Consider the following 22,994-nt stretch of genomic DNA (forward strand, 5'->3'; position numbering starts at 1 on the left):
TTGTCACCAATATCTTAAACGGCGGAGTTACTAACTTGTGTTGTTGTACAAAGTTGTTGGAAATACATATTTCATAAATATTGAAATATGTATAATTTTTGTGCTGGACTAGGTACAGTGCGTAGTGGAGATCTTTGTAACGGGATATCACTGTGTGGAGATATGTGTGTGCGCGAGAAACAGACGAATGTAAACAGTTCTATCGGTTAACAGTCTTCAAAAGGTCGGATATGAATAAAAGTGCTGAGACACGCGCAAGTGTACATTGATAAATATTCTAGAAATCGTTTATAAAGTAAATATGTGTCTACGTTAATAGTAATGGCCAGCGTACAATATTTCGGCCACCAGGATGCACAACTCTCAACATGGTAGCAAAAATCGTGGTTGACGAGATTTAAGGTTATGGGACCACGTGTAACCGGGCGTGAATGTGTAAAAAAGGTTCATTTTGAAAGAATTGGAAATATGTTCTGAAGAGATAAAAAGGCTGTTGGCGGAGCAGATAAAAGAAATCTGTATAGTGAGGAGAACTATTTTTGAAAAAAGGGTGAAGATGAAAAGACGAATCAAGATGCCAATGGACGATAAAACTAAAATGCAAGTATTCGAAGTACGTGATTACAAAGCGTGGAAGAAAAGAATATTAATGTATTTAAAGTGTAAAAAATGTTATGAATTGGATACACGAGAGAAAATGTACACGGATGCGAAAGATAATTGGGATGAAAAGAATCAATGGGCGATGAACTACATCTATTGTAGTATAACAAATGAGTAATTAGAATTTGTTGGTGATCAAGACACTGTTTACAAAATAATTACAAAATTTGATCAGATGTATATGAAGGAATCAACAGCATTGCAACTTTGTATAAATACAGATAAATACAGTGCAGATTATACGAATTACGCTATATAAGATCAGTATAGATTCAAATCCAGGTACTTGCAGTTTTTAATATACATTATTAAATATTCAAATTCACGCATCTCCGTTACTGTTGGAAATGTGTCGACAATACGACGTGCCTGGTACTGCACATTTCTTGCCAAATACATCGTTTGCCAGCCAGTTTGCGCTATATCCAGACTGGTCCCTGACAGATCAAGCATAAATATAAATCGGAGATGATAGAACACGGGAACCTTCCGTTTGGAATTTTGGGAAAATCCCGTAACATTGTAATCTAGATTCTACCATAGCTGTAATTAAACAATCGTAGTCATCTAGTCCGATTGTAATTGTTCGAAACTTGTGATACTGCACTTGGCCTCGAGTCGACAACCAGTCACCGAACGTAGCCGCGGTCAAGGGATGAACGTTTTGTCTAATAAAGGCATGGAGTAATTCTATAGCTGTCCTTAAATGAAATAATCGTAGCGGCACGTGAGAGTAAACATTCCAACGGTTTCTGTCCCGTGACTCGCCAAACGCAGACTCTATCCGTCGGATAAGATGATTGCCAGATGTCAACGCATCTCAACAGTATATGTTTAGCTAGCCTGAGGACCCATTATAAACCTTAAGATTTAGTTAATGAAAGTCCTTAACAGTCCTAAACAGGCAAACAGTCATTGTTTCAACTACGGGATGATAGGTGAAATCTATTTTTCCACGGACGACGCTTCCCGCTAGCAACGTTCCCTCAAGGGCTACTAGCATCCTTCTCTAACCATCAACATGGAAATTGTCCAATTAACAGTAACGTCACCTCCAATCTCTTTCCGAGCGAAGTCATTTCTCCACGTATCCGATGTTCTGGTGCCCTTAGACACACCCATCATAGTTTTCCTCTGCAGCATCATCGTGCCGGAAAATCATTCTCTCGTGATGTCACATTAGCCAGTTACAAAGAGACTTAACACTCGGTGGATATTCTATGTTTTGACAAAGAGTTTGTTCAGTCCTACCTATACCGTAGATAAGGAAGTATGGTACAACTTGGAATCAGGATGAAAACGAATTCTGTTATCCCGTTGACCGCGGCTTTGTTATTGAACCCAGGATCATTGTCATTAGCTTCTCGAGTACCTAATTACCACGACTACTTGTCAAATTATATAACAATCAAATTTACACTAGTAAATATCTGCTCTATTGCATAACTACAACGTCTAAACCAAATGAAGATCCGTTTCGCGCCTCTAACTCTAATCATAATGTGAACCCGATGTACGTGAAAATACATGCACATACCATCGATTCTGCCTGACCAGCACTCTCACCCGGAACCGGAACTCGCAGTGCACCGTGACGAACAGCACATATATAAGCCTCCACTCTTAGCCAGACCGTCAGTCGTACTCGCGCAACAGTAGAAGCAACATGGAATTTTTTAGATCTCTACTACGCGTCGTTGGTTTGTTCGTGCCAATTAAAGTAGATATCATTTCCGAACTACCACTGGAGGTATCGCACTTGATACTTCGAAAATTGGATCCCTCGTCCCTCCAGAGCGCCGCGCTTGTCTCGCGCAAATGGTTCAACGTTTGTACATCCGACAAGTGTCTACGGCGGAAAGTGAGACGTCACATGCGACATACGAGAAAGCGGGTCAAGATGCAATTTCTCGGACCTGCAGCCGCTAAAGCTACCAACCAAGAATCAAGAAGTAGAGGACGTGGTGAGGGCAACCTAAGGCACGAAATAAGTTTATCCGCTGCTCGTACGGCGGTCGTCGTTGGAAGGTTACGCGGTCCTCTGAAAATTTCGATGCGAGATCGCCCCATCGATGTTGGACCAATAAAATGTATTAGACTCTAACTCGTGTAAGTACCTTAATTTGACTGCTTGCTCTTGCGAGAACTTGAAACGGTCTTGTCCGGATTCAGAACTGTAGCGCGAAGCTTGAAATAAAATGGTTTTACTGAGACGGCAATGTGTTTCAGTCACGATAATACTATCTGTATCGTAATAGGCCCATTATTGAAAATTTAACTACAATGTATCATCGCTGCAATTGCAGATTTGTCGTCAATTAGATGCGAGATATACCCCTCATTGCCTGCCAAATACAGCTCACATCAGCTGGCTCGTGCTATTATATCATCTCTGGTCCTCGACATATCAAGCGTAATTGCAGTTTTACAAATTAAGGTTAACATATTCAAATGAATGTATCTCCGTTTCTATTGCACATATGGCGACAAAGCGATGCCCGTTACATTTCACATCCGATGTCATGTGCACCGCACATCTGCTGGTTTGTACCATGTCAACTCCGGTCTCTGTCAAACCTAGCGAAATGGCTGCTTTGCATATTCATGATTAATTATTCAAATCACCGTATCGCCGTTTGCATTGCAGATATGCCGACAATTCGATGCGCGATATACGCCACTTTTGCTGCTAAACACTATGTATATTATCTGGTTTGAGTTATGTAACGTGTGGGCGCAGCCAAACTCAGCGTATACGCAATTATGCATTTTCAGGCGAAATATTCAAATATTACATATTCAAATGAACGTATCTTGGTTTCTATGTCGCCTATTCGATGCGCAGAATACTCCACATATGATGCCAAATCAGCCGGTCTGTGCTATGTCAACTCTGGACCCTGTAAAATCCAGCGTAATTGTAGTTTTTGTTGTTAATGCTTATATATCGCATTCAAAGATTCGCCGCTTCTTTTGCACGTATGTCGACAATTCCATACCCCTTGTACTCCGCATTTGCTGTAGTTACATTGCCCATCAGCTCGATTGCGCCGTGTCAACTCTGGTCCCTGCAAAATCCAGCCCAAATGCAATTTTGTATGTTCGGGCTTAAATATTCAAATCAACGTTACTCCGATTCAATAGCACATATGTCGACAATACGATGCGCTTTATATTCCACATTGACTGCCATACGCAGAGCGCTTCATCTGGTTTAAGCCGTGTTAAATCCGGACCGAGTCAAATCCAGCGCATTTGTAGTTTTGTATATTCAAGCATTGTTATTCAAGTGAAAGTATCTCCGTATCCATTGTAGGTACGTCGACAATAGGATGTACGTAATACTGCACATTTGCTGCCAAATACAGCACACATCACCCCGTTTGCACACTGTCAAGACTGGAATCGGAGAAATCCATCGAAATTGCAGTTTTGGATATTAATGCTTACATATTCGAATCAAGGTATCTCCGCTTGTTTTCCAGAAACATTGGCAATGCGATGCGCGTTATATTCCACATCTGATGCCAAGTACAGTGCACATCATCCGGTTTACGCTATGTAAAATCTGGACCCAGCCAGATCCAGCGTAGTTGCAGTTTCGTATATTCAGGATTAAGTATTCAAACCGACGTATCTCCGATTCTATGGCATACATGGCTACAATTAGAGGCTCGTTATACTCCAAATTAGCTGGCAAACACAGTGCACGTTTTTCCGTTTGATGCATGTAAAATCGGGACCCAGCCGAATCCTGCGTATTTGCAGTTTTGCATAATCAGTATTAAATATTCGAACCAACGAATCTCTGGTTCTATGGCACACTTACAGAATATTCGGTGCGCGTTATATTTATCATCTGATGTCATATACAGCGCACATCAGTAGGTTAGAGTTATGTACGCTCTTGTCCCTGTCAAATACACCATAATTGCAATTTAGCATATTCATGCTTGAATATCGAGAGCAACGTATCTCCGTTTCTGTGGCAGATATGTCGACAATTCGGTGAGCGTTATGCTCCTGATTTGCTGGTGAGCACAGAGCACATCTTCGGATTCTATCTTCTCCTCTGTCTTACGTCTTCTCTGGTCACTGACAGATTCAGCGTAATTGCTGTTTTGCATATTCATGCCTAAATGTTCAAACCAACGTATCAGCGCTGGTATTGGATACATGTCGCAAATGCGATGCGCGCTATACTCCACAATTACAGCCAAATACAGTACTTATGCGCTTTGCTCTACGTCGACTCTGGTTCCTGTTATGTGCAGTGTAATTGTAGTTTCGCAGATTCAGACTCAAGTATTCAACTCTTCGTATCTCCGTTGCTATTGCTGATATGTCGACAATTCGATGTGCCTGGTACTCCACATTTCTTGCCAACTACATCGCTTACCAGCCAGTTTGCGCTATATCCACACTGGACCCTGGCAGATCAAGCATATATATGTCGGAGATGAAAGAACACCGGAACCTTCCCTTCGGAATTTTGGGAAGACTCCTAGTACTGTAATTTAGATTTCACCATAGCCGTATTATGAAACTGTTGTCATTCGATCCGACTGTACTTATTTGAGTTTTATGATAGTGAGCTCGGGCTCGAGGCGACAACCAGTCGCCGAACGTAGTCGCGGTCATGGGATAAACGTTTTGTCTAACAGAGGCATGAAGTAACGCTATAGCTCTCCTTAAAAGAAATACTTGGGACGGGGCACGACGGTAAGCATTTCAACGATTTCAGTCCCGTGGCTCGCCACACGCAGACTCTATTCTTTGAGTAAGATGATTACCAGATGTCGTCACGTCTCCACAGTACATGTTCAGCTAGCTAGTTCGAGGACCGGGTATGAATCTTAAGATTTGTTTAACTAAAGTCCTTCAAACCGACAAACAGTCCTCGTTCCAACTACGAGAAAATAGGAGAAATCTATTTTTCTCACGAACGACGCTTCCTCTTCTCGAACTTTCTCTTAAGGGCGGCTAGCACTCTTCCCTAACCACCAACATGGAAATTGACCAATTAACAGTACCCCCAATTTCCCTCACTTTCCGAACGAAGAATTATCTCCACGAATCCGATGATTTCGTGCCCTTAGGCACACCCATCATAGTTTTCCTCGACAGCGTTACCGTGATGGAGAAACACTCTCCCTTACGATCACGACGACGATTCAAGTAACCCTCTGCTACGTAATGATTGCCCCATGCATTAACATTGAGTACAACTTAGACGCTAAAGAAAAGTAGAGTTCGTCATCCCGTTGACCGCTGATTCGTTATTGAGCCTAGGATCATTGTCATTAGCTTCCCGAGTATCTAATTATCGCGATTACTTGTCCAATTCCACCATAGTCATATTTGCACTAGTAAATATCACCTCTATTGCATAATGATCACGTCTAGCGCCAATAGGGATTCGTTTCACGTCCTTAACCCTAACTCTAATTTTAACGCCAACCCGAAATCTGAAGTGGGATCAGTGCCGACTATAACAGTGCTAGAACTTAAGACCATCGTGCGCAAGTAATTCAGTCGCTAGTGCAAAAATCGAGTGTGAAACCTAACAATTTTTCGCTACCACGTTTTAACCCTTAAAATCGCGTGCTCCGACTCCGCTGCATGGGGCGCAGCTGCCAACCTGATTATGGAGGGAAACTATGATTTCAATAACGAGTGGCGAGTCGACTCGTGCGTACTGGAAGCATCAACGGATAGATCAAGTCATCTGGGTGAATCGTTTCCATTTTACTCCGAATTCGGGAGCAGAGCGTTCACTAATTAAAGAGTCCACGGCCTCGGCATTTTCTGACAAAGGAATGACTGACATATTAGTAATGCGAGGAGTAGGGAATACCTGTATTAAACAAATGCCAACCATTTGTTCATCGTGTGTATTAATGATTTTTACATCGAAGATAATTTCTCATGTCCTTCCTGATAGTTATTTAAAATATGATATCGCGATTAGTTGCGGAACTCTAAGTCTGGGTTTTGACGTAACATTACGTAAAATAGCCTCGCTATGTGTAAAACAAAAATAATTAATGTCTGTAATGAAACCACTGGAAACGAGATCGTCGTTAATGAAGTTGACACTGATGTACATGGTAATAATAAAAGTCGATCAATTTCTCTTCTCGACAAATTCAAAGATTCGTTACGGGTTTCCTACGTATTCGCGCAAATACAGGCCGGTTAGAAATACGATTAATTGATCCTAACACCACCGTACGAGGAAGTTCTTATAGACTTAGCGAGGAGAAGCGAAGAGCGGTACGTGAGAAAACAAGCGTTTTAATTAATGCAAAGGTCATAAGGCCTAGTAATTCGCCATTTGCGAGCCCTACGTAACTCGTGAAGAAGAAAAACGGCTCAGATAGATTATGAGCAGGTTCCCGAGAGCTAAGTCAAAATATGGTCGCGGATCGGTACCCTTTATTCCTTATTGCGGATCAAGTCGCGAGATTGCAAGAGGCGAGATACTTTATTAGCCTGGACATGGTCAGCGGGTTTCACCAAATTCCTATTTATCCTAATTCAGCGGAGTATACAGCGTTCGTTACCCCCGACAGACAATATGAATAGATAACGATGCCGTTTGGACTGAAAAATTGCACCGTCCGTCTTTCGGAGGGCCATTCGCAACGCCCCAGGCGACCTCGCTCATTCGTACGTTATTATTTATTTCGATAACGTCCTAATTATTGCCGACTCGATAGATCAAGCTTTACAAAGATTGAAACACCGTATTAGATACCCTCGTAAAAGCCAGATTCTCTTTTAACTTTGCGAAACGTTCTCTTAAGCACATCGGTGCTCTATTTGAGATATGTAATTCATAACGGAGAAGTTCGTCCCGACCCGGGTAAAATACACACCTTAAGTTCTTTACCTGTGCCAACGACCGTCACACAGTTCATCCCAAAATTCTCACAGATGAGGAAACTACGCGCTCATCCCTGTACGCGCTCATCTCAGATAACAGAGATAAAACTTGGACAGATAGACACGAAAAAATAAGACAACAGGTAGTTTCCGTCCTGACCGACGCGCCGGTGCTAATGATATTCAACCCCAATTACCCGATAGAACTATCTACTGATGCTAGCTCGGAGAGTTACGGGGCGATTTTGACGCATCAAGCCGAAGGTAAGAACAAGGTAATAGAGTATTACAATAATAGAACCAGCCCCGCGGAATCCAGATATCACCCCTATGAACTCGAAACATTAGCTATCGTAAACGCCGTAAAACATTTCCGTCACTATCTACATGAACGGAAATTTCTTGTCGTCACGGATTGCAACTCGTAGAAAGCGCTGAGTAATAAAGTACATTTAAATGACAGGGACCATAGGTGATGGACTTACTTGCAGACTTTTATTTATGACTTTATGTATCGGGAAAGTAAACGGACGGCTCACGTAGATTTCTTTTCGCGAAACCGCACAGGCGTTGACCCTATTAAATTCGACAAAATCAAAGAGAAAATAGTTAATCTGGCAGAAATTTCGGAAGATTGGCTGTTAGCGGAACAACGTCGTGATTCTCAAATCTTGGAAATCGTCAAGGAATTGCAAAACGATGGGCTCGCGGGAGACATCGCGAATACATACGAATTACGGTCCGGTACTATTTACCGTAGGATACAAAGAAACGGCAGGACTCTTTGTTTACCTATAGTCCCAAGTGGTTTTAGATAGTCTGTTATTAACCGTGTGCACCAGTCAATTATGCACTAAGGTTGGGAGAAACTATACGAATATTACTGTTTCGAAGTGATGGCGGAGTACGTTCGCCGATTCATTGAGAACTGTCATGCTTGTCAAGATTCGAAAGCTAGTTTAGGTAAGATACAAGCCGAACTGCATCCTATACCTAAGACCAGCATACCCTGGCATACGGTCCACATGGACATAACAGGCAAGTTGAATGGTAAAAGCGATTCAAAGGAGCACGTCATTGTTTTGATCGACGTCTTCACTAAATTCGTATACCTGCATCATACTCGTAAGATAGATTCCCTTAACACCATTAAAGCGCTTAAATCCGCTATATTTTTATTCGGGAGGCCCTGTCGGATAATAGCAGATCAGGGAATATGTTTTAAGGGTAAGGAATTTCGAGAATTCTGCGAAAGCAAACGAATTAAAGTTCACTTGATAGCGACCGGTGCTAGTAGAGCCAAGGGACAGGTAGAGCGTGTTACGGGTGCATTGAAAATTATGTTCACGGTAGTGGAAACGACCGGGCGGCCGTGGCAAGACTCGATTGGGGAAATACAGTTGGCTTTGAATTGCACCACCAACCGCGTGACAAACTCGAGCTCATTTGAACTACTAATAGGTAGAACGACAAGACCGTACGATCTGTTGTTACCCGATAACATCAAAAGTATCGATATCTCCAATATAAGACGACAGGCAATAAAGTCACGACATGTTGAGGAAAATGCCAGATGGTTGCACCCCTGCCGAGTTGGATGTCTGTAGTGAAGGCCATAACAGTGGCCATGACGATATGAGTACTTCGATCTCGGAAGATTAGTAGCACCATGCCAATAACACCCGGCAGGGGGAGTTCGCACGCTTTTCATTTCATGGTAACAGTGTGATAAAGCTCAGAGAGAACGTGTGATGTGGCTCACACACTTTTCATGGTAACAGTGTGATAAAGCTCAGAAAGAACGTGTGATGTGGCTCACACGCTTTTCATGGTAACAGTGTGATACAGCTCAGAGAGAACGTGTGAAGTGGCTCACACGCTTTTCATTGTAACAGTATGATAAGGCTCAGTGAGAACATGCGATGCGACTTGCATGCTTTTCGGGGTGACAATATGATAAGGCCCAGTGAGACCGTGGAACGAAACTCTATGTGCTCACACGATCTAGAAGACCGAGATCCTTTGGAGTGCGAAATCGAAAATGGTCCATCATGCCGTTACGATCCGACTGATAACCTGCAGGATGCAACTATCACCTTGGATACTAACTATAACGCTACTAATTTTCATAATCTTTTATTTTTTTTGCTGCCAAATCTCCGAACAGTATTTGTTGCTACACTGGACCCTTGCCTTATTCGAACATCTAGATAAATTGTGAATAATGTTAATTGTATCGAGTCTAATGTTAGGAAACTCAATATTTTAGTTACACTGGAGGACGTGTGATAGTCAGAATGGCCGTGTCGGAGATGAAAGAACACCTGAAACTTCCCTTCGGAACTTTGGGAAGACCCCTAGTACTGTAACTTAGACTTCACCATAGCCGTATTATGAAACTGTTGTCATTCGATCCGACTGTACTTATTTGAGATGAGGTGACGTGCGTGATAGGTATAGAAGAATCACTCGGTATTGTTTAACAATAACTGTTTATTTGCTTGTATTCGTGGTATACACTAGCGCGCCGAAAGCACGGTACAATTATCGTTTCAAGATTACAAGTTCAAGCTCGGCGCGATACTTTACGCGGTGGATCGAGTCGAGACGATTGCACGTACGTCGAGAGATTCAGATTCGCTATTACGTACGACTGCGGACAAACAATCCAGAAGGAGTCTTCCAATTTGCCTCGCGGCTCGCGATAGAACAGAATGAATTTGTGTCGCGATGATGCTCCTTAGGAAAACTGTGTTTGGGTGTGTCTAAGGATACGGGATCATCGGATTCGTTAAGAAAAGTGTTAGTTCAGAGAATGAGGGGAAGGAACGTCGCTGTTAATTGGCGAAATTGTGAGTTGGTTGTTGGAAAGGGATGACAGCTGCCCTTGAGAGAAAGTTGCTAGCGAGGAGCGTCGTACGTGAGAAAAAGCAGATTTCCCGTATGTGGGTGGTATGTGTAGGGACTATTCAGACAAAGACTATTTGTCCCCTTAGAGAATCTTAGCTGCATGAATCCTAAGATTTATAGCGGGTCCTTAGGCTCGCTGTAAATATTCGGTGAGAGTGTATCTGACAGACATCTGGCAATCATCTGTTCGAAAGGTAGAGTCCTTGTGTAGCGAGGTACGGGACAGAAACCGTTGGGAAGTTTGCTGTCGAGTGCCGCTACAGAGATTTATGATAGTGTGCTCGGACTCGAGGAGACAGTCAGTCGCCGAACGTAGTCGCGGTCAAGGGATGAACGTTTTGTCTAACAAAGGCATGAAGTAACTCTATAGCTCTCCTTAAAAGAAATACTTGGGACGGGGCACGACGGTAAGCATTTCAACGATTTCTGTCCCGCGGCTCGCCACACGCAGACTCTATTATTTGAGTAAATACATGAGCAGCTAGTACGAGGACCCCCTATAAACCTTAAGATTTGTTTAACTAAAGTCCTTCAAACCGACAAACAGTCCTCGTTCCAACTACGAGAAAATAGGAGAAATCTATGTTTCTCACGAACGACGCTTCCTCTTCTCGAACTCTCTCTTGAGGGCGGCTAGCACCCTTCCCTAACCACCAACATGGTAATTGACCAATTAACAGTAACGCCAATTTCCCCCATTTTCCGACCGAGGACATTTCTCCACGAATCCGATGATGTTGTGACCTCAGGCACACCCATCATAGTTTTCCTGGACAGCGTCGCCGTGATGGTGAGACGGCACTCTCTAGTGCGATCTCATCAGCAATCGACCTGTATTTCTTATACGTAGTAATTGCTCCTTGCTCTAACATGTAGTGCAACTTAGACGCTAACGTAGTGTAGAGTTCAGCATCCGTTGACCGCGAAAACGTTGCCGGAGCCGAGACCATTGTCATAGTGCCGTCATTTGTTATTTACACCCTCATCAAACCTAAGGACCCACCATAAACTTAGACTTTTTAAGTAATTCTAGATGGTCCCTTTCATCTTGCACATCCAATTTCATAAATGTTTTTGATTGATGTGTATTTCTTAGAAAAGTCCTTATGTTTATTGTGCGCTCTTAGAAACTGCGGAAAAGCTGGTAGTTATATAATGGGAAAACCGGTAATTATATAATATTAAACTATATATAATTATATAATATTAAATTATATTATATTAAAATTATATAATATTAAATTTATCTGATGAAAATGTGTGGATTTTCTCATGAACAAGGTCATCCATGAGCCACGGTGGTAGGATGCTTACTCCTCATATCTTCATTCATTAACGCTGATCATACCCAATGGGTATCGCGAATCCATGTCCTCCCTTTTCATAACAAATGTGTGAACAACGAATCAGCTTCCCTTGTTCAAAAATTACCTACATACCGATCTTTCCTCCGTAAGTATGTAAGAGGGGAATTCGAATTATATCTCGGTTCGAATACTCTCTACACCCATGACTTCTTCGAAAACCACCTATCTATGCATACTCAATCTAGGTTTTCAGATCAGTCAATATATCTACCCGGATTCACTCATATAAGATCAATCCATTTCTTCGTCACCAATATCTTAAACGGCGGAGTTACTAACTTGTGTTGTTGTACAAAGTTGTTGGAAATACATATTTCATAAATATTGAAATATGTATAATTTTTGTGCTGGACTAGGTCCAGTGCGTAGTGGAGATCTTTGTAACGGGATATCACTATGTGGAGATATGTGTGTGCGCGGCGACTGAGAAGCAGACGAATGTAAACAGTTCTATCGGTAAACAGTCTTCAAAAGGTCGGATATGAATAAAAGTGCTGAGACGCGCGCAAGTGTACATCGATAAATATTCTAGAAATCGTTTATAAAGTAAATATGTGTCTACGTTAATAGTAATGGCCAGCGTACAATATTTCGGCCATCAGGATGCACAATTCTCAACATAGTAGCAAAAATCGTGGTTGACGAGATTTAAGGTTATGGGACCACGTGTAACCGGGCGTGAATGTATAAAAAAGGTTCATTTTGAAAGAATTGGAAATATGTTCTGAAGAGATAAAAGGGCTGTTGGCGGAGCAGATAAAAGAAATTTGTATAGTGAGGAGAACTATTTTTGAAAAAAGGGTGAAGATGAAAAGACGAATCAAGATGCCAATGGACGATAAAACTAAAATGCAAGTATTCGATGTACGTGATTACAAAGCGTGGAAGAAAAGAATATTAATGTATTTAAAGTGTAAAAAATGTTATGAATTGGATACACGAGAGAAAATGTACACGGATGCGAAAGATAATTGGGATGAAGAGAATCAATGGGCGATGAACTACATCTATTGTAGTATAACAAATGAGCAATTAGAATTTGTTGGTGATCAAGACACTGTTTACAAAATAATTACAAAATTTGATCAGATGTATATGAAGGAATCAACAGCATTGCAACTTTGTATAAGAAGTAGACTCGACATGATGAGGTTGAAAGATTTTGAGGAATCAGGTTCATTTTTCACGGAATTTGAGAAGACGATAAATGAATTAAAGGGTGTTGGTGCAAACGTAAGTGAACGTGAAAAACTCGATTACATGCTGAAAACACTACCAGAATCATTGATTTATATTGATGACTTAATCGACTCATTGAAAGAAAGTGATTGAACTTGTGATTTTTTAAAAAATAAAATTATAATGTGGGAAATACGTAGGGAGAGTAAAAGTGATAGGAAATGGTCAAATGTCTTCAAAGTTGAGAAAAGAGAGAAATAAAGTGCCATGGCTGTGGAAAGTACGGCCACGTGATAAAAAATTGCACGAATACATGTAGAGGCGGAATCAATGGAGGAACGCAATGGCAAGGAGGTGCGAATCAGCCATAGCAGAATAGGGGTCGCGGCGGACGAGGTTCTGGCCAGAGAAGACGAGGATATGTTCAGCGTGGATTTGGTCAACGAGGACGAAGCAGAGGTTGGCAGCAACGCTACAATGGGGCAAGTCGACAAGACGGAAATTATTTAAACAGCCAGGACTACGACGACCAAGGTATTGACTCCTTCCTAACGCGAGTGCAGCGCGATTATAGTAAGGATACTATCACAGTATATACCAGCGATACGCGAAAAATAGATCGGATATTGGATAGTGAATGTTCAGATCACATTGTAAATGATGACTCGTATTTTATTGAGTACGAAAACTTAAAGAACCCGATAAATGTAAAACTAGGAGACGGTAGAACATTAAAAGGAACAAAAGTTGGAAAAATTTTAACTTACTTTGAAGTAAACAAAAGAAGGGTTAAAATTATAATGTCAAATGTATTTTATGTGGAAGAAATGGATAATAACTTGGATAGCTATGTGAGAGTAACGAATAAAAATAAGAGAGTCTCAGCAGGGAATACTTCAAAGATCTATAACAAATATAGAAAGTTGATAGGGATCGCATTCAAAGATCATGGTTTATATAAAATAACTAGTTACATTGGAAGGCAAGAATCTCACGCCAAAAATGTAGAAAAAATGACGAACAGGGAAAAATTTCACAGAATCCGAGGACATGTAAACTTTAATTATTTAGATACGATGTGTAAGAAAAAATTAATTGAGAGAATGCCAGAAAAATTGGAGCAAGTTCCATTAAAATGTGGTGCGTGTATGCAAAATAAATAGCACAATGTACCTATCCAGAGTAACTGTAGTAGAGCACGCGAGATTTTAGAATTGGAACATACCGATTTAAATGGACGTCATAAAAATACCAGGTTTGATGGATCTAAATATTTCTTAACATTTATAGACGATTATAGGAAGTGCGCATTAATTTATACTTTGAAATCGAAATATGAGGTTTACGATTGAATCCTTGATTATATAAATAAAGTTGAAAATCTTACTGGTAAGAAGATAAAGAGACTAAGATGCGATAATGGAAAAGAATATATGAACAAAAACATGTACAATCTAATCAGGGAAACAGGAATTCTCCTAGAACCATGCCCACCTTATGTTCACTAGTTAAATGGAACAGCTGAGCGCTACAATAGAACAATCACGAATTCCGCTAGATGCTTATTACATGATTCGAAACTAAATATTAAATATTGGTCGGAGATAGTTAGAACCGCGGTGTACTTAAAAAATAGAACCATTACGAAAACATGTGAAAATAAAACACCAATCGAAATATTGTTAAGAAGGAAACCGGATATAATTAATTTAAGATTGTACGGAAGCATAGTTTTCGTAAGAGTATCTGAAATTAAAATAAATTCGAAATGGTACAAAAAGGCAGATATTGGAATACTTGTAGGTTATGAAAACGTTGGATATAGGACCTTAGTTAATAATAAAATTATAATTGCAAGACACGTATAATTTATAGGTGAAAATGATAATTTAGTAGGATTTCAAGGAATGGATGAATCAGATAATGAAACGGAAAAGGATTTCGAAGAACAATCGGATACAAACGAAATTCATGAAAGTGAAACAAGTGACGAGAAGGTCGAGCAGGTTGTAATAAGAAGGGAGAGAAATTTAAGTAACGAATCAGAAGAAAAACTTGAGGACATAGATAATAATTTGAGAAGGCCAGGACGGGAAACAAAGAAAACTCAAAGATATGGCCAAACGAGCTCATATTTCATTTATGTGAATGTATTTAGCGCAGGCAGTCCTCAAACTTATGAAGAAGCTTTCAGTGGAGATGACCGCAGATCATGGAAAGAAGCAATGGATCGAGAAATGAATAGTTTAGTCAAAAATGAAAACCTGGCAATTAGTAGTGTAGTATCGGAAAAGGATGGGATTAGGATAATTTAGGTTTGTAAAATTCTCCTAATACTATTTATTAAGATAAATAAAAATAACAAGGATTAATTGGACAGAGAACGATAAATGTTCAACTTGAACTGAAACACAAAAGTCTTATTCCGCTCAAATCACTCTCTATAACTCTCGTCTTCGGCATCCGCACTCGCACGCTCTCGATTCTCAACCCATACTGCACGCCTTTTGCATTCGTTCTCGCCTGCGTCTTAACTAACATTGTCTTTAGCGTCTCTTTTGTTTTTTCCCCGCCCTATAGCGCACGTGTCCCGAAAACGCTCGTGGTCAGGGTCACGTAGGCCTTTTCGACGAAACTGTTCAGTTGAAAAGATCGACGATACATTGTTGTACCCAACGACACCGCGGTTCTCGCAACATTGTATACGGTTCGGCCGATATCTTAGGCCTTTTGTCCACGATACTACACTCGGCCATTCCTGACAAATCACATCTGCCCTCAGATGTGCTCATCACTGTTCTCACTATCATCACTAACACCAATGTTCCACCACTTCATGTGGTCGGCTGCGGTGGAAGTCGTGCGCGGTCCCTCGTGTTCGCCTTCTCGTTGCACTACGTAACGGTCATTTCGCAGGACTTTCACCACACGGTACGGCCCAAGGAACTTTGAATGCAGCTTTAACCCAGGACCGCCTTGCGTCCTCTCGATCGCCACCAGATCTCCTGTTTTGTAGACTGTCGCCTTCTTGCGTCTGTTGTTGAACGTTTGTCTATTGCGGGTTTGAAGATCCTCGATCCGTCTCTTTGCTATTTCACGCAATTGATCCCGTTCTTCCTGGAACATCGCGGCCCATTTATCCTCAACTAACCGCCTCATCTGCGGATCGTCCCGCATTCTCATCCGCGTGCCAAACAGCAACTGGAACGGAGTAACGCTAGTGCTTCTGCTGGGAGTTGCGTTGAGGTATTTTTGAGTTTTCTCCAGGTGCTTGAACCACTCGCCTGGCGTTGGTGCAGATAACTTCGTCAACAACGGGATAAGTATCCGATTTACTCTTTCCACCTGACCATTGGCCCGCGGAATTCCAGTTGTAGTTCGCACGTGCTCTATGCCTTCCTCACTACAATAGTCCTCGAAAGCACCAGCTGTGAACGCCGTCCCACGGTCAGAGATGATCCTTCGCGGATTCCCGAAACAAACAGACTGTTTTTCCAAGCGGCTGATAACCTCTGCAGAACCCGTTGATTTGGTAGGGTACAACCAGACGAACTTGGTGAAAGCATCGACCACTACGAAGATATGCCGGTAGCTTTTCTTTGTGGTGGGTAACGGCCCAATATGATCGACGTGATACGTGTCGAACGGCAATTCTCCCTTGTCGATAGTATTTAGCAACCCTTCCTTCTTCCCTTGCTTTCTCTCCGCAAGGATACAGTCGATGCAGCTCCGCACCACCCTTTCCACTTTCTCGCGCATTCCCCGGAACCAGTAGTCCCTTTTTACCAACGCCTCTGTTTTGGTAACGCCGAAATGGCCACGTTCGTGAGCTCGTCGGACCACTTGGGTTTGCATCGACTTCGGCACGACCAATAGCGGTGCGTCTTCTACTTCTCGATACAAAAGTTCGTTTCTTAAGATGTACCCGTCGACCTCGTACTACTTTATGTTGTCTCGGATCTGTCGCAGGTCATCCTCTTGCAACTGAGCTTCTCTCAAACGTACGACTATCCCTCGTTCGTCTTCGTCTATTAGCATGACCTCGGGTAGGGGATTTCGACTCAACGCGTCGACATGCATCATACTGGTCCCGGGCCTATGCTCCACCTTATAATCGAACTCCTCTAGGAGGATTGTCCACCTCGCGACGCGCACGCACAAGTCCTTTTTCCGCATTGTTAATGCGAATGCCTGACAATCTGTAACGATTTTGAATGGAATGCCGAGCAAGTAGACACGGAATTTCTTCAGCGCTTTCACGATGGCCAAAACCTCAAGCTCGTAACTGGTGTACTTCTCTTCAGCCGGTGAAGTCTTTCCGCTCGAGTAATACACGGGGTGAAAAGCGTTGTCCTCGCTGTCGCGTTGCAGTAAGATCGCTCCGTATCCCCCGCTGCACGCATCCGTATGCAGCTGAGTCTCCGCTCCAACGCGATACAGCTTCAACAGTGGCTTCTCGCTTAACGCGGTTTTTAGGCTTCCGAACGCTTCGCGCTCGCGCGATTCGAACCCGAACGGGACATTTTTCCTTAATAGATCTGTTAATGGTCTCGCGATGACAGAATACCGGGGCACAAACTTCCTAAAGTATCCCGCTAAGCCCAGGAAACTCTGAACATCTCTAGCCGATCGGGGCTCCGGGAAATTAGCGACGGCCTTGGTTTTGCATTCAGATGGTTGAATATTACCGCCCTCGATGATGTGGCCCAAATATTCTATTCTCGTTTGTAGGAATCGACATTTACTCCAGTTTACGAGTAGTCCGTGTTCACTAGCGACACGCAGCACTGTGCTTAGTTTCTCTATTCCACTCGAAAAGTCAGTCGACGGCACGATCAGATCGTCCATGTACGTCAGCACCACCCCTGTCGCGATCAACTCTTTAAAAACTGCGTTTATATATTTCTGAAAGACGGCTGGCGAATTGCACAATCCAAAAGGCATTTTGAGGAATTCGTACTGGCCTGTGGGGACTACGAACGCTGTATACTTCCTGCTACTTTCCCCAACAGGAACATGAAAAAATCCGTTCTTAAGATCCAACGTGCTAAATACCCTCGAGCCCTGTAGCGAATCTAGTTGGTCTTCGATCAAGGGCAGTGGGTATCTATCTTTTACTACCTTTTTATTTAATTGTCTATAATCGACGCAAATTCTAGTCGAGCCGTCTTTCTTTTTGACCAAAACGATCGGACTGGCATAGTCGGAATGTGATTGGCGTATTATTCCATCCTCCAGCCACATTTTGATCTGTTTGTCGACCTCGACCTTGTCTTGTGGAGATAGTCTTCGCGGCCTTTCGTAAACCGGAATATCGTCATGCAATATTATATTCATTTTGATTCCTACTTCGCGCGTTTTCTGTGGCCTATAATTTCGGATTAAACTCTCTACTGCCTGCTTATGGTGCATGTTTTCGGGATAAATGTTTATGGGATAAATCTACTCCACGCGCCCCCGTCTCTATGTCTACTTTAAAAACTTCCGGAATCCCATCGGAGTTTTCGTCTTTTAATCTGAAAATGGAGATATCTCCTCTCCTCCTGTTCATCTCAACGGTATCCAGGAAGTCTGTGCCTATTATCAACGAACGGTGCATCATAGTGTTCGGAACTACATGCACCGTTATATGATATAACTCATCATCTATGACAATATCCGTTGAAAATTTCCCGAGCGTAAGATTGTTCTCGGATCCGATACTGCGAAACTCGATAATTTCCCGAATTAATTTGGGCGCTCCAATTTTGGCATGTTGATCCGCCCGCATCAGGGTTAATTCGCTACCGGTATCTATCAACGCGCTCAGTTCGCAATTTCCAATTCTAACACTTTTACAACCCGCTCGCAGCGACTTTTGTGTATTACAAACCTCTTTAGGGGACTTACCCAGATCGCTGCATTTCGATGCGACGTGTCCGTACTCTCTACACTTGAAACACTTAGGACCTCTCGATCCGTTCGGGCAATCCGCGCTTACATGTGCTTTATCGCCGCAATTGTAGCAACGCGTCTTTCTCGCACTTCCGCATTGACTGGGACTGTTATTTCTCTCAACTCTGGCCGACTTTGCAACCGACTTCGTCCTTCGGCTCTTCTGCTCCTCGTACGCGATGAGCCTCTTCCTTAGCTCCTTGATGGATGCAGCACCATACAGCATAGATTTATGGACTTCTTCGTCTATTATCCCGTCTATGATGTACTCTACTTTGACTTCTTCCTCTATATCGGCATGACTGGCTATTTCCAGCATGCGATACATGTAGGCCAAGCACGCCTCGTCGCTTTTCTTTCTCGTCCCACTAAGCTTTTGGTGTACTTTCCTACTGTTGGACTTTCTGGAGAACTCTCCGATTAGTCCCTTCTTCAGCTCATGCCAAGTCCTGGCATGGCACTCGAAGCTTGCGAATATTTTCGCCGATCCCCTCAGCAGCTTCCTCGCGTAGACTGCCTTTTGACCGTCGGACCACATACACGTGTCCGCGACTTCTTCGAATGATTCGAACCATCGCTCCACGTTTTCACCTTTGTCGCCGCTAAACAATTCTAATGCGTCTTCGACGTCTTTAAAGCTTAATACCGAAACGGTACCTGCCTTTTGGCGATGTTCATCACGGTCCGAGCACATCGCTCGCGTACCTCCTTCGTGTTTCATCACGTCTCTCTCATCTTTTTCATTGTCACTTTCGTCGTCGCTTTCTTCTTCCGGCGATACGTTGTCTCCTTCCAGGGCCGCCTGTAGCCGTGCGCGTAGTTCAGATTTTCTCCCTGTGACCTTTAACCCCAAGCTAGCGAGGCGCGCTCTCAACTCCTTCGTCCTCAGCTTCTCGAGGTCTTCGTCTCCATCCTGATCGCGCTCAGCTTTCTGCCCACTCCTTAGGTTTCGCTGATTTACCGATTCCTCATCGCGCTTCGATTCCTTCGAAGTTGATTGACTAGCCTTATACGCTCGGTTCAGCCTGGCCATCAGCACTGACTTCGAGCCTGATATCGGCAGATTCAGACTTGCGAGCTTATTTCTTAGCTCCTCCAGCGTCGAAACCTCTTCAGTCGAAAACTGTTCCTCTTCACAATTTGCCATTTTCAACTCTTTTTTTTCAGCACAATTAGTTCCGTTAAACGTGTCGTTCTCTGTCTGGTTTCAATCCCGGACGAGCCCCCAATTTGTAGTATCGGAAAAGGATGGGATTAGGATAATTTAGGTTTGTAAAATTCTCCTAATACTATTTATTAAGATAAATAAAAATAACAAGGATTAATTGGACAGAGAACGATAAATGTTCAACTTGAACTAAAACACAAAAGTCTTATTCCGCTCAAATCACTCTCTATAACTCTCGTCTTCGGCATCCGCACTCGCACGCTCTCGATTCTCAACTCATACTGCACGCCTTTTGCATTCGTTCTCCTCTGCGTCTTAACAAACATTGTCTTTAGCGTCTCTTTTGTTTTTTCCCTGCCCTATAGCGCACGTGTCCCGAAAACGCTCGTGGCCAGGGTCACGTAGGCCTTTTCGACGAAACTGTTCAGTTGAAAATATCGACGATACATTGTCGTACCCAACGACACCGCGGTTCTCGCAACATTGTATACGGTTCGGTCGATATCTTAGGCCTTTTGTCCACGAAACTACAGTAGAGAAACCAAAAGATAAAAAGGTATTAGATTTGAAATGGGTATATACGCATAAATCCGATAATCGTAAGAAAGCGCGACTAGTTGTTCGGGGTTTCCAACAAAAGGAAATACCGGAAGATTTATACTCTCCAGTGGCAAAAATGCAAACGCTGAAGTTATTGCTATCTTATTGTTGTCATTATGGTTCGATGATTATGCAAATGGATGTAGAAACAGCATTCCTAAACGGAACTATAAAATCGGAAGTATTTGTAAAACAACCTATGGGTTACGCCGATAAAAGCGGGAAAGTATGTAAACTAGGTTTGTAAGTATGTAAAATAGGTTTGTAAAGAAGTGAGAGTGATTATTGTTTGTATATGAAGTATGAGAGCGATCATGTTATATACTTAATTCTATTCGTGGATGACTTATTAATGTGTGGTAAATACAAAAGAAAAATAGATGAAATTAAAAATAAATTGTCAAACAAATCGATGAAAGACTTAGGTGAAGTAAAGACTTACTTAGGAATAAACATTGAATACGAAATGTGAGAATAAGAAATGTGAGATGAAATTAGATCACAGTAGTTATACAGAGTCATTAGCGAAACGATAGAATATAGAGAATAGTAAACTATATTTTACACCAAAGGAAAAAAACTTAAATTTAGAACCCGCACAGTCAGCCTCAGACGATATAAGATATAGAAACCTCATAGGAGCTTCATTATATATTAGTACTGGAACAAGATTAGACGTTAGTTATAGTGTAAACTATTTAAGTCGATTTCAAAACAGTTACGACGGGACACATTATAAATATGCGTTGAGAATTTTGTAATACTTATATTTAACCAGAAAATTATGGTTGACTTATAAAAGAAATTTGAACGCTGAAATCATTGATTGTTTTGTTGACGGTGATTTATCATAAGACTACTACAAGACTACTACGGGATTTATCATAAGATTTTTCGGAAACGCAATTTACTGGAAATCGAGAAAGCGAAACAGCGTGACAAAATCATCAACAGCCGCCGAGTATGAAGCTTTGTCAGAAGCTGTGAGTGAAATAAAATTTGTAAAGAAATTATTGAAAAATTTCAAAATAATGATCGAGAGACCAATAAAAATTTACGAAGATAATTATGGAGCGATTGCGATATCAAAATTTGGAAACTTGACAAAAAATTATGAGTACATTGAAGTACATTTCCATTTTGTAAATGAAAGTTGGGAAAATAAAGAGATTGACGTTATAAAAGTAAATTCAGAAAACAATGTAGCAGATATTCTAACGAAGGCTCTAGGGAGAAATAATTTTGAAAATTTTAGATTACTTTTAAAAATGGTTTAATTTTCACAAAAGGAAATGAATATGCAGCACAATAATTAAGGAGGTGTATTGAGATATGTAAAATTTTTGTGCTGGACTAGGTCGAGTGCGTAGTGGAGATGTTTGTATGTGGATAACAGTGTGTGGAGATATGTGTGTGCGCGGCGACTGAAAAACAGACGAATGTAAACAGTTCGGTCGGTTAACAGTCTACATAAGGTCGAGTATGGAAGAAAGTGCTGAGACGCGTGCAGCTGTGTAACGATAAATATTCTAAAAATCGCTTATAAAATAAAAATGTGTCTACGTTATTAGTAAAGACCAGTGTAAATTTTATGTTTCCATAACAATATTTCGGACATCAAGATCCACAATTCTCATCAATAACATTGTTGGTCGCAGAGGTATACCATCGCAACCACCCTATTATCTTAACGGAAATCAGGGGATCGATCAATATGCGGTGTCGTTTCTCAGAATCGTAACGGGAATTTGCGACTCCCGTTGACGCGCTTCGACGCGATCAAATCTCCCCACGGTTGGACAAATTGACATCAACTCTGGCCGATGTAAAATCCAGGCGTAAACCCTCCATTTTTACATTTTCAGACTTAAATATGCAAACCAACCTATTTTCGTTTCTAATGCAGACATGCAGACAATACGATGTGCCTTGTTCTCCACATTTCCTGCCAAATACAGTGCACATCTGCTAGTTAGAGCTACGTCAAGTCTGAACCCTGTCAAATCCAGTGTACTTGCAGATTTGCATATTCATGCCTGAACATTCAGATCAACGTATAGCTGTTTCTATTGCAGATATGTCGACAACTGGATGCGCGATGTACTCCATATTTGCTGACAAATACAGTGCAGGTTATACGAATTACGCTATATAAGATCAGTATAGATTCAAATCCAGGTACTTGCAGTTTTTAATATACATTATTAAATATTCAAATTCACGCATCTCCGTTACTGTTGGAAATGTGTCGACAATACGATATGCCTGGTACTCCACGTTTCTTG

The 22,994-nt window shown here is 41.8% G+C and overlaps 1 protein-coding gene across 1 annotated transcript; it reads left to right on the forward strand.

The window, feature by feature from the left end:
* Positions 1-368: 368 nt before the first annotated feature.
* LOC126926934 (uncharacterized) lies at positions 369-13,333 on the forward strand. Its single transcript, XM_050743248.1, has 2 exons — positions 369-550; positions 12,629-13,333. The coding sequence occupies exon 2, from the start codon at positions 12,636-12,638 to the stop codon at positions 13,158-13,160; it is 525 nt and encodes a 174-aa protein (XP_050599205.1). The 5' UTR covers positions 369-550; positions 12,629-12,635; the 3' UTR covers positions 13,161-13,333.
* The last annotated feature ends 9,661 nt before the right edge of the window (positions 13,334-22,994 follow it).

Source organism: Bombus affinis, unplaced genomic scaffold (assembly GCF_024516045.1).
Source record: "Bombus affinis isolate iyBomAffi1 unplaced genomic scaffold, iyBomAffi1.2 ctg00000064.1, whole genome shotgun sequence".
NCBI classification, from domain to species: domain Eukaryota; kingdom Metazoa; phylum Arthropoda; class Insecta; order Hymenoptera; family Apidae; genus Bombus; species Bombus affinis.